This window comes from Lasioglossum baleicum, chromosome 8 (genome assembly GCF_051020765.1).
Source record: "Lasioglossum baleicum chromosome 8, iyLasBale1, whole genome shotgun sequence".
In the NCBI taxonomy this organism is placed as follows: Eukaryota; Metazoa; Arthropoda; class Insecta; order Hymenoptera; family Halictidae; genus Lasioglossum; species Lasioglossum baleicum.
Genome location: NC_134936.1, coordinates 54,418 through 67,339, shown reverse-complemented (window position 1 = coordinate 67,339; position 12,922 = coordinate 54,418). Strand labels below are relative to the sequence as shown.

Below are 12,922 nucleotides of genomic sequence, written 5' to 3'. Positions count from 1 at the left end.
AAATCTATCGCCAGATCCTCGTCGATGACCGCGACCTCGATTATCAGAGGATCATTTGGCAAAATTCCCCCGGCGACGAGCCCGCTCCCTTTCAGCTCCTGACTGTCACTTACGGAATGACCTGCGCTCCGTTCCTTCGAGTACTGCAGCAACTTCTCGAGGACGAAGGCTCTCGGTTTCCCCTCGCGCGTCCCATCCTACGGTCGAACATTTACGTAGATGACGTGTTATTCGGCGGCACTGACATCCCTTCTCTACGCCGGTCCCGCGATCAACTAAACGGCCTGCTGCACTGCGGGCATTTCAAACTCCGGAAATGGGCGAGCAACCATTCCGAACTTCTCACCGACATGGACCCGTCGGATCACGGCCTAGCGTGTTCAAAATTCCTCACGCCCGATGATGAGGTTAAAATCCTCGGAGTCAGTTGGAATCCGTCTCGCGACGCTTTCCAATTTCAAGTCTCGCTTTCCAACACGCTTCCCTCAACGAAACGGACGATTTTATCGACAATTGCCAAATTTTACAATCCGTTGGGATGGGTCACCCCTGCCATTATCTCCGCCAAGGTTATCATTCAGGACCTGTGGCGCCTCCGAATCGCATGGGACGATCCGATCTTCGGCCCTGCACTTGATCGCTGGGCCGCGATTTACACTCGCCTTCTGTCACTAGCAGAGGTTCAAATTCCACGGTGGACCGGCCACTCTCACTCTAACGGTCACCTCAAGCTTCACGGCTTCGCGGACGCTTCCAACATTGCATACGCCGCCGTCATCTATGCTCGCTGCATCTCTACGACAGGTCAGATCACCGTGTCACTGCTAGCAGGCAAATCCAAGGTCGCGCCCCTCACACCTGTGACAATCCCGCGTCTTGAGCTACAAGGCGCCGAGCTTCTGTCCCGTCTCATGGCGTTCGTTCTGTCCGCTTTCGAAAACGCCACCGTTAAGTGCTTCTGTTGGACCGACTCGACCGTCGTCCTAGCATGGCTCAAATCGCACCCGTCCAAGTGGAAACCTTATGTTGCCAACCGCGTCGCGAACATTCAGACTCGACTTCCGAATGCAAGTTGGCAGCATGTGCCTACTGCGGAAAACCCCGCCGATTGCGCTTCCCGCGGGCTCCTCAGCGACGATCTCCTTTGACATGAATTGTGGTGGCACGGTCCCGAGTGGCTCGGACTCGATGTTTCCGCGTGCCCGTCTCAGACAGCGCGGCTACCCCTTCAATCGAGTGGGATTTGGCCTCTCGATTTTCAAAATGGCCCAAACTCCTACGAGTCATGGCCTATATTATAAGATTCAGCCGTCTTTGCCGCCGTAACATCTGCGACACTCCCAGTCGACCTTCCGGACAAGCTCTCTCGACCTCAGACGTCTCTCTAGCTCGGATCTTTTGGATTAAGCACCTTCAATCCGCGGAATTCCCCGAAGAACTCCACGCGCTCCAGCAAGCCCAAAGTCTGTCGCCGAAGAGCCCGCCACTCTCGCTCAGTCCTTTCCTCGATGCTGACGGCATTATTCACGTCGGAGGCCGATTGCGTCACGCCGCCCTCCCACACAGAGTGAGGCATCCAATTCTGCTTGCACCGCATCCCATCGTGCGCCTCCTCGTCGAGCAGGTCCACACTCAGACGTTGCACGGCGGCGTGCAACTAACCCTACACACCCTCCGCCAGAACTATTGGCTCCTCCGCGCCCGAAGCATGGTGAAGTCCATGATACACTCGTGCGTTACATGCGTTCGAGAAAGAGCTGCGGTCTCCGAGCAAATAATGGGAAATTTATCCGACGCCCGCGTATCCCCGCCAGCCCGCTGTTTTGCGCACTGCGGGGTGGATTACGCCGGACCCTTCCAAATTCGTGCCACGGCCGGTCGCGGTATCACCTCGCGAAAAGCCTACATCGCACTTTTCATTTGCATGGCCACGAGGGCGATTCATCTGGAGCTAGCCGTCGATTACTCCACTCCGGCATTCCTAAACGCATACCTTCGGTTCTGCTCTCGACGTGGTCTACCGGAGGCCATCTATTCAGACAACGGCACTAATTTCGTAGGCGGCTGCCGAGAACTCTCCGCAGCCTATCGCGCCGCCATAAGAAACCCAAATTTTTTAAATAAAACAGCGTCCGATGGCACGACGTTTCATTTCATCCCCCCTTCGGTGCCGCATTTCGGGGGCCTATGGGAGGCGGGGGTTAAAAGCGTGAAACATCACCGTCGCCGCGTTCTCGGCGATCGCATGTTGACTTTCGAGGAGTTCACGACACTCCTCTGCGCGATCGAAGCCTGCTTGAACTCCCGCCCCCTTGCTCCAATCTCCGACACCCTCGACGAGTACGAAACCCTCACCCCAGGGCATTTCTTGGTAGGCTCCGCGCTCACGGTACCGCCTCAGCCTTTATACCTTGACCTCGGCGAAAACCGCCTTTCCCGCTGGCAGCTAGTTCGCCACGCAGCGGAACGTGTCTGGAGGCTATGGCAGGATGATTATATCAATACCCTACAACAGCGAAGCAAGTGGCGAAAACCGTACTCTCCCATCTCCACGGGGCAACTAGTCCTAATTCGGAATCCCACACTCCCTCCGTGTAAGTGGGAGCTCGGTCGCGTAACTCAATTACATTCAAGCGCCCTTTGGTAAAATTATGTCTTTTACCCGTTCAAAGCGCAGCAACGTAATCTGCGACGTAAATCCAGCTCCGTTCGGCTGCGGTCGGGCGCGTTCATTCCCAGCGTCGTTTCCCTCGCACCCCCCTCGCGAATCAATCGGATGATGCCGCCGACCGTTAACCCTGCGTTTCTCGTGCGACCCGATGCGTTCCGTCATGGCGGGCGGCGTTCGCGCATGTTACTCCGCGACCAACCGAGCGACCAGCGTAATTTATTAATTAGTTTATTATTGTACATACATCCAAGCGATTACGGCGACACCGAGTTGCCTCTCATGCGTGCGTTCTTTAGCGTTACCACGCATTGTACATCGCACTCCTACTATCGTTTAAGTTTTTTTTTATACGTTGCGTTTCGAAACTGTGTTTCGAAGCGGGTGGTATGTTCGGGATTCGAATCGAGAGGTTTACCGGTCGATTGAGACACGCTGGGTTTTTCTACCTATTTCAAGAACACACGCCGTGTGTTATGATTTTCGACACCGCGTACTCAACGGCTCGCCGTCGTGACCCGTAAACTACCTCGATTCGAATCCCGAAACAATCGACTCTGCGATCGATCCGCAAATCGCGGACCACTTTACGCTTGCCGAATCGGAGTTTCAGTACAAATTTCCCATATTTGCATGCAAATGCACTGATCTTGCACGCGAAACAGCGATTCCGCACAGAAATACGCTACGGAAACGAAGAATAGTCGAATGTGATATAAGCTCGAATAAATCGTGATCGTGCTTGCCGAATCGGAGTTTCAGTGCCAATTTCGCTTATTTGCATGCAAATGCACTGATGTAGCACGCGAAACAGCGATTCCGCTCAGAAATACACTTCTGAAACGATGAATCGTCGAATCTGACATAAGCTCGTATAAATCGTGATCGTGCTTGCCGAATCGGAGTTTCTGTGCCAATTTCGCATATTTGCATGCAAATGCACTGATCTAGCACGCGAAACAGCGATTCCGCACAGAAATACACTTCTGAAAAGATGAATCGTCGAATCTGACATAAGCTCGTATAAATCGTGATCGCGTTTGCCGAATCGGAGTTTCAGTGCCAATTTCGCCTATTTGCATGCAAATGCACTGATCTAGCACGCGAAACAGCGATTCCGCACAGAAATACACTTCTGAAACGAAGAATCGTCGAATCTGACATAAGCTCGAATAAATCGTGATCGTGCTTGCCGAATCGGAGTTTCTGTGCCATTTTGCATATTTGCATGCAAATGCACTGATCTAGCACGCCAAACAGCGATTCCGCACAGAAATACACTTCTGAAACGACGAATCGCCGGATCTGACATAAGCTCGTATAAATCGTGATTGTGCTTGCCAAATTGGAGTTTCTGTGCCAATTTCGCATATTTGCATGCAAATGCACTGATCTAGCACGCGAAACAGCGATTCCGCACAGAAATACACTTCTGAAAGGATGAATCGTCGAATCTGACATAAGCTCGTATAAATCGTGAATGTGATTGCCGAATTGGAGTTTCTGTGCCAATTTCGCATATTTGCATGCAAATGCACTGATCTAGCACGCGAAACAGCGATTCCGCACAGAAATACACTTCTGAAACGATAAATCGTCGAATCTGATATAAGCTCGATTAAATCGTTATAGTGCTTGCCGAATCGGAGTTTCTGTGCCAATTTCGCATATTTGCATGCAAATGCACTGATCTAGCACGCGAAACAGCGATTCGGCACAGAAATACACTTCTGAAAGGATGAATCGTCGAATCTGACATAAGCTCGTATAAATCGTGATCGCGTTTGCCGAATCGGAGTTTCAGTGCCAATTTCGCCTATTTGCATGAAAATGCACTGATCTAGCACGCGAAACAGCGATTCCGCACAGAAATACACTTCTGAAACGATGAATCGGCGAATCTGACATAAGCTCGTATAAATCGTGATCGTGCTTGCCGAATCGGAGTTCCAGTGCCAATTTCGCATATCTGCATGCATATGTACTGATCTAGCACGCTTCACAGCGATTCCGCACCGAAATACACATCTGAAACGATGAATCGTCGAATCTGACATAAGCTCGTATAAATCGTGATTGTGCTTGCCAAATTGGAGTTTCTGTGCCAATTTCGCATATTTGCATGCAAATGCACTGATCTTGCACGCGAAACAGCGATTCCGCACAGCAATACACTTCAGAAACGAGGAATCGTAGAATCTGACATGAGCTCGATTAAATCGCGATCGTGATTGCCGAATCGGAGTTTCAGTGCCAATTTTGCATGTTTGCATGCAAATGCACTGATCTAGCACGCGAAACAGCGATTCCGCACAGAATTACACTTCTGAAACGATGAATCGTCGAATCTGATATAAGCTCGATTAAATCGTTATAGTGCTTGACGAATCGGAGTTTCTGTGCCAATTTCGCATATTTGCATGCAAATGCACTGATCTAGCACGCGAAACAGCGATTCTGCACAGAAATACACTTCTGAAAAGATGAATCGGCGAATCTGACATAAGCTCGTATAAATCGTGATCGTGCTTGCCGAATCGGAGTTCCAGTGCCAATTTCGCCTATTTGCATGCAAATGCACTGATCTAGCACGCGAAACATCGATTCCGCACAGAAATACACTTCTGAAACGACGAATCGCCGAATCTGTCATAAGCTCGATTAAATCGTTATAGTGCTTGCCGAATCGGAGTTTCTGTGCCAGTTTCGCATATTTGCATGCAAATGCACTGATCTAGCACGCGAAACAGCGATACGGCACAGAAATACACTTCTGAAAGGATGAATCGTCGAATCTGACATAAGCTCGTATAAATCGTGATCGCGTTTGCCGAATCGGAGTTTCAGTGCCAATTTCGCCTATTTGCATGCAAATGCACTGATCTAGCACGCGAAACAGCGATTCCGCACAGAAATACACTTCTGAAGCGATGAATCGTCGAATCTGACATAAGCTCGTATAAATCGTGATAGTGCTTGCCGAATCGGAGTTTCTGTGAAAATTTCGCATATTTGCATGCAAATGCACTGATCTTGCACGCGAAACAGCGATTCCGGACAGAAATACACTTCTGAAAGGATGAATCGTCGAATCTGACATAAGCTCGTATAAATCGTGATCGCGTTTGCCGAATCGGAGTTTCAGTGCCAATTTCGCCTATTTGCATGCAAATGCACTGATCTAGCACGCGAAACAGCGATTCCGCACAGAAATACACTTATGAAACGATGAATCGGCGAGTGTGACATAAGCTCGTATAAATCGTGATCGTTCTTGCCGAATCGGAGTTCCAGTGCCAATTTCGCATATCAGCATACATATGCACTGATCTAGCACGGGAAACAGCGATTCCGCACAGAAATACACTTCTGAAACGACGAATCGTCGAATCTGACATAAGCTCGAATAAATCGTGGTCGCGCTTGCCGAATCGGAGTTTCTGTGCCAATTTCGCATAACTGCATGCCAATGCACTGATCTAGAACGCGGAACAGCGATTCCGCACAGAATTACACTTCTGAAACGATGAATCGTCGAATCTGACATAAGCTCGTATAAATCGTGATAGTGCTTGCCGAATCGGAGTTTCTGCGAAAATTTCGCATATTGGCATGCAAATGCACTGATATTGCAAGCGAAACAGCGATTCCGCACCGAAATACACATCTGAAACGAAGAATCGTGGAATCTGACATAAGCTCGAATAAATCGTGATCGTGCTTGCCGAATCGGAGTTTGTGTGCCATTTTGCATATTTGCATTCAAATGCACTGATCTAGCACGCGAAACAGCGATTCCGCACAGAAATACACTTCTGAAACGATGAATCGGCGAATCTGACATAAGCTCGTATAAATCGTGATCGTGCTTGCCGATCGGAGTTCCAGTGCCAATTTCGCATATCTGCATGCATGTGTACTGATCTAGCACGCTTAACAGCGATTCCGCACCGAAATACACATCTGAAACGATGAATCGTCGAATCTGACATAAGCTCGTATAAATCGTGATTGTGCTTGCCGAATTGGAGTTTCTGTGCCAATTTCGCATATTTGCATGCAAATGCACTGATCTAGCACGGGAAACAGCGATTCCGCACAGAAATACACTTCTGAAACGACGAATCGTCGAATCTGACATAAGCTCGAATAAATCGTGATCGCGCTTGCCGAAACGGAGTTTCTGTGCCAATTTCGCATATTTGCATGCAAATGCACTGATCTAGAACGCGGAACAGCGATTCCGCACAGAAATACACTTCTGAAACGATGAATCGTCGAATCTGACATAAGCTCGTATAAATCGTGATAGTGCTTGCCGAATCGGAGTTTCTGTGAAAATTTCGCATATTTGCATGCAAATGCACTGATCTTGCACGCGAAACAGCGATTCCGCACCGAAAAACACATCTGAAACGAAGAATCGTGGAATCTGACATAAGCTCGAATAAATCGTGATCGTGCTTGCCGAATCGGAGTTTGTGTGCCATTTTGCATATTTGCATTCAAATGCACTGATCTAGCAGGCGAAACAGCGATTCCGCGCAGAAATACACTTCTGAAACGATGAATCGTCGAATCTGACATAAGCTCGTATAAATCGTGATAGTGCTTGCCGCATCGGAGTTTCTGTGAAAATTTCGCATATTTGCATGCAAATGCACTGATCTTGCACGCGAAACAGCGATATCGCACAGAAATACACTTATGAAACGATGAATCGGCGAATCTGACATAAGCTCGTATAAATCGTGATTGTGCTTGCCGAATAGGAGTTTCTGTGCCAATTTCGCATATTTGCATGCAAATGCACTGATCTAGCACGGGAAACAGCGATTCCGCACAGAAATACACTTCTGAAACGACGAATCGTCGAATCTGACATAAGCTCGAATAAATCGTGATCGCGCTTGCCGAATCGGAGTTTCTGTGCCAATTTCGCATAACTGCATGCCAATGCACTGATCTAGAACGCGGAACAGCGATTCCGCACAGAATTACACTTCTGAAACGATGAATCGTCGAATCTGACATAAGCTCATATAAATCGTGATAGTGCTTGCCGAATCGGAGTTTCTGTGAAAATTTCGCATATTTGCATGCAAATGCACTGATATTGCAATCGAAACAGCGATTCCGCACCGAAATACACATCTGAAACGAAGAATCGTGGAATCTGACATAAGCTCGAATAAATCGTGATCTTGCTTGCCGAATCGGAGTTTGTGTGCCATTTTGCATATTTGCATTCAAATGCACTGATCTAGCACGCGAAACAGCGATTCCGCACAGAAATACACTTCTGAAACGATGAATCGGCGAATCTGACATAAGCTCGTATAAATCGTGATCGTGCTTGCCGATCGGAGTTCCAGTGCCAATTTCGCATATCTGCATGCATGTGTACTGATCTAGCACGCTTAACAGCGATTCCGCACCGAAATACACATCTGAAACGATGAATCGTCGAATCTGACATAAGCTCGTATAAATCGTGATTGTGCTTGCCGAATTGGAGTTTCTGTGCCAATTTCGCATATTTGCATGCAAATGCACTGATCTAGCACGGGAAACAGCGATTCCGCACAGAAATACACTTCTGAAACGACGAATCGTCGAATCTGACATAAGCTCGAATAAATCGTGATCGTGCTTGCCGAATTGGAGTTTCTGTGCCAATTTCGCATATTTGCTTGCAAATGCATTGATCTAGCACGCGAAACAGCGATTCCGCACAGAAATACACTTCTGAAACGATGAATCGTCGAATCTGACATAAGCTCGAAAAAATCGTTATAGTGCTTGCCGAATCGGAGTTTCTGTGAAAATTTCGCATATTTGCATGCAAATGTACTGATCTTGCACGCGAAACAGCGATTCCGCACCGAAATACGCATCTGAAACGAAGAAACGTGGAATCTGACATAAGCTCGAATAAATCGTGATCGTGCTTGCCGAATCGGAGTTTCTGTGCCATTTTGCATATTTGCATTCAAATGCACTGATCTAACACGCGAAACAGCGATTCCGCACAGAAATACACTTCTGAAACGACGAATCGCCGAATCTGTCATAAGCTCGAATAAATCGTGATCGTGCTCGCCGAATCGGAGTTTCTGTGCCAATTTCGCATATTTGCATGCAAATGCACTGATCTAGCACGCGAAACAGCGATTCCGCACAGAAATACACTTCTGAAACGATGAATCGTCGAATCTGATATAAGCTCGATTAAATCGTTATAGTGCTTGCCGAATCGGAGTTTCTGTGCCAATTTCGCATATTTGCATGCAAATGCACTGATCTAGCACGCGAAACAGCGAATCCGCACAGAAATACACTTCTGAAACGATGAATCGGCGAATCTGACATAAGCTCGTATAAATCGTGATCGTGCTTGCCGAATCGGAGTTCCAGTGCCAATTTCGCATATCTGCATGCATATGTACTGATCTAGCACGCTTAACAGCGATTCCGCACCGAAATACACTTCTGAAACGACGAATCGTCGAATCTGACATAAGCTCGAATAAATCGTGATCGTGCTTGCCGAATTGGAGTTTCTGTGCCAATTTCGCATATTTGCATGCAAATGCATTGATCTAGCACGCGAAACAGCGATTCCGCACAGAAATACACTTCTGAAACGATGAATCGTCGAATCTGACATAAGCTCGTAAAAATCGTTATAGTGCTTGCCGAATCGGAGTTTCTGTGAAAATTTCGCATATCTGCATGCATATGTACTGATCTAGCACGCTTAACAGCGATTCCGCACCGAAATACACTTCTGAAACGACGAATCGTCGAATCTGACATAAGCTCGAATAAATCGTGATCGTGCTTGCCGAATTGGAGTTTCTGTGCCAATTTCGCATATTTGCATGCAAATGCACTGATCTAGCACGCGAAACAGCGATTCCGCACAGAAATACACTTCTGAAACGATGAATCGGCGAATCTGACATAAGCTCGTATAAATCGTGATCGTGCTTGCCGAATCGGAGTTCCAGTGCCAATTTCGCATATCTGCATGCATATGTACTGATCTAGCACGCTTAACAGCGATTCCGCACCGAAATACACTTCTGAAACGACGAATCGTCGAATCTGACATAAGCTCGAATAAATCGTGATCGCGTTTGCCGAATTGGAGTTTCTCTGCCAATTTCGCATATTTGCATACAAATGCACTGATCTAGCACGCGAAACAGCGATTCCGCACAGAAATACACTTCTGAAACGATGAATCGTCGAATCTGACATTAGCTCGTAAAAATCGTTATAGTGCTTGCCGAATCGGAGTTTCTGTGAAAATTTCGCATATTTGCATGCAAATGCACTGATCTTGCACGCGAAACAGCGATTCCGCACCGAAATACACATCTGAAACGAAGAAACGTGGAATCTGACATAAGCTCGAATAAATCGTGATCGTGCTTGCCGAATCGGAGTTTCTGTGCCATTTTGCATATTTGCATTCAAATGCACTGATCTAACACGCGAAACAGCGATTCCGCACAGAAATACACTTCTGAAAGGATAAATCGTCGCATCTGACATAAGCTCGTATAAATCGTGATTGTGCTTGCCGAATTGGAGTTTCTGAGCCAATTTCGCATATTTGCATGCAAATGCACTGATCTAGCACGGGAAACAGCGATTCCGCACAGAAATACACTTCTGAAACGACGAATCGTCGAATCTGACATAAGCTCGAATAAATCGTGATCGTGCTTGCCGAATTGGAGTTTCTGTGCCAATTTCGCATATTTGCATGCAAATGCAATGATCTAGCACGCGAAACAGCGATTCCGCACAGAAATACACTTCTGAAACGATGAATCGTCGAATCTGATATAAGCTGGATTAAATCGTTATAGTGCTTGCCGAATCGGAGTTTCTGTGCCAATTTCGCATATTTGCATGCAAATGCACTGATCTAGCACGCGAAACAGCGATTCGGCACAGAAATACACTTCTGAAACGACGAATCGTCGAATCTGACATAAGCTCGAATAAATCGTGATCGCGTTTGCCGAATTGGAGTTTCTCTGCCAATTTCGCATATTTGCATACAAATGCACTGATCTAGCACGCGAAACAGCGATTCCGCACAGAAATACACTTCTGAAACGACGAATCGCCGAATCTGTCATAAGCTCGAATAAATCGTGATCGCGTTTGCCGAATTGGAGTTTCTCTGCCAATTTCGCATATTTGCATACAAATGCACTGATCTAGCACGCGAAACAGCGATTCCGCACAGAAATACACATCTGAAACGAAGAAACGTGGAATCTGACATAAGCTCGAATAAATCGTGATCGTGCTTGCCGAATCGGAGTTTCTGTGCCATTTTGCATATTTGCATTCAAATGCACTGATCTAACACGCGAAACAGCGATTCCGCACAGAAATACACTTCTGAAACGACGAATCGTCGAATCTGACATAAGCTCGAATAAATCGTGATCGCGTTTGCCGAATTGGAGTTTCTCTGCCAATTTCGCATATTTGCATACAAATGCACTGATCTAGCACGCGAAACAGCGATTCCGCACAGAAATACACTTCTGAAACGACGAATCGCCGAATCTGTCATAAGCTCGAATAAATCGTGATCGCGTTTGCCGAATTGGAGTTTCTCTGCCAATTTCGCATATTTGCATACAAATGCACTGATCTAGCACGCGAAACAGCGATTCCGCACAGAAATACACATCTGAAACGAAGAAACGTGGAATCTGACATAAGCTCGAATAAATCGTGATCGTGCTTGCCGAATCGGAGTTTCTGTGCCATTTTGCATATTTGCATTCAAATGCACTGATCTAACACGCGAAACAGCGATTCCGCACAGAAATACACTTCTGAAACGACGAATCGTCGAATCTGACATAAGCTCGAATAAATCGTGATCGCGTTTGCCGAATTGGAGTTTCTCTGCCAATTTCGCATATTTGCATACAAATGCACTGATCTAGCACGCGAAACAGCGATTCCGCACAGAAATACACTTCTGAAACGATGAATCGTCGAATCTGACATAAGCTCGAAAAAATCGTTATAGTGCTTGCCGAATCGGAGTTTCTGTGAAAATTTCGCATATTTGCATGCAAATGCACTGATCTTGCACGCGAAACAGCGATTCCGCACCGAAATACACATCTGAAACGAAGAAACGTGGAATCTGACATAAGCTCGAATAAATCGTGATCGTGCTTGCCGAATCGGAGTTTCTGTGCCATTTTGCATATTTGCATTCAAATGCACTGATCTAACACGCGAAACAGCGATTCCGCACAGAAATACACTTCTGAAAGGATGAATCGTCGAATCTGACATAAGCTCGTATAAATCGTGAATGTGCTTGCCGAATTGGAGTTTCTGTGCCAATTTCGCATATTTGCATGCAAATGCACTGATCTAGCACGCGAAACAGCGATTCCGCACAGAAATACACTTCTGAAACGATGAATCGTCGAATCTGATATAAGCTCGATTAAATCGTTATAGTGCTTGCCGAATCGGAGTTTCTGTGCCAATTTCGCATATTTGCATGCAAATGCACTGATCTAGCACGCGAAACAGCGATTCCGCACAGAAATACACTTCTGAAACGATGAATCGGCGAATCTGACATAAGCTCGTATAAATCGTGATCGTGCTTGCCGAATCGGAGTTCCAGTGCCAATTTCGCATATCTGCATGCATATGTACTGATCTAGCACGCTTAACAGCGATTCCGCACCGAAATACACTTCTGAAACGACGAATCGTCGAATCTGACATAAGCTCGAATAAATCGTGATCGTGCTTGCCGAATTGGAGTTTCTGTGCCAATTTCGCATATTTGCATGCAAATGCATTGATCTAGCACGCGAAACAGCGATTCCGCACAGAAATACACTTCTGAAACGATGAATCGTCGAATCTGATATAAGCTTAGATTAAATCGTGATCGTGCTTGCCGAATCGGAGTTTCTGGGCCATTTTGCATGTTTGCATGCAAATGCACTAATCTAGCACGGGAAACAGCGATTCCGCACAGAAATACACTTCTGAAACGACGAATCGTCGAATCTGACATAAGCTCGAATAAATCGTGATCGCGTTTGCCGAATTGGAGTTTCTCTGCCAATTTCGCATATTTGCATACAAATGCACTGATCTAGCACGCGAAACAGCGATTCCGCACCGAAATACACATCTGAAACGAAGAAACGTGGAATCTGACATAAGCTCGAATAA

At 46.6% G+C, this 12,922-nt stretch overlaps 2 protein-coding genes across 2 annotated transcripts; both read left to right on the top strand.

Annotated features, from left to right (window-relative positions):
* The first annotated feature begins 350 nt into the window (after nucleotides 1-350).
* On the top strand, nucleotides 351-1,148 carry LOC143211558 (uncharacterized). Its single transcript, XM_076429340.1, has one exon. The coding sequence runs from the start codon at nucleotides 351-353 to the stop codon at nucleotides 1,146-1,148; it is 798 nt and encodes a 265-aa protein (XP_076285455.1).
* A 137-nt stretch (nucleotides 1,149-1,285) lies between these two features.
* Nucleotides 1,286-2,519, top strand: LOC143211557 (uncharacterized; the record flags this gene model as incomplete). The annotated part of the gene is made up of 1 exon (XM_076429339.1): nucleotides 1,286-2,519. A coding segment is annotated over exon 1 (1,234 nt), but the record flags the coding sequence as incomplete, so codon positions are not given.
* Nucleotides 2,520-12,922: the final 10,403 nt, after the last annotated feature.

What these genes read in the sequence shown, in the direction of transcription:
- LOC143211558 (XM_076429340.1), top strand. Translation starts at nt 351, where the DNA reads ATGGACCCGTCGGATCACGGCCTAGCGTGTTCAAAATTCCTCACGCCC.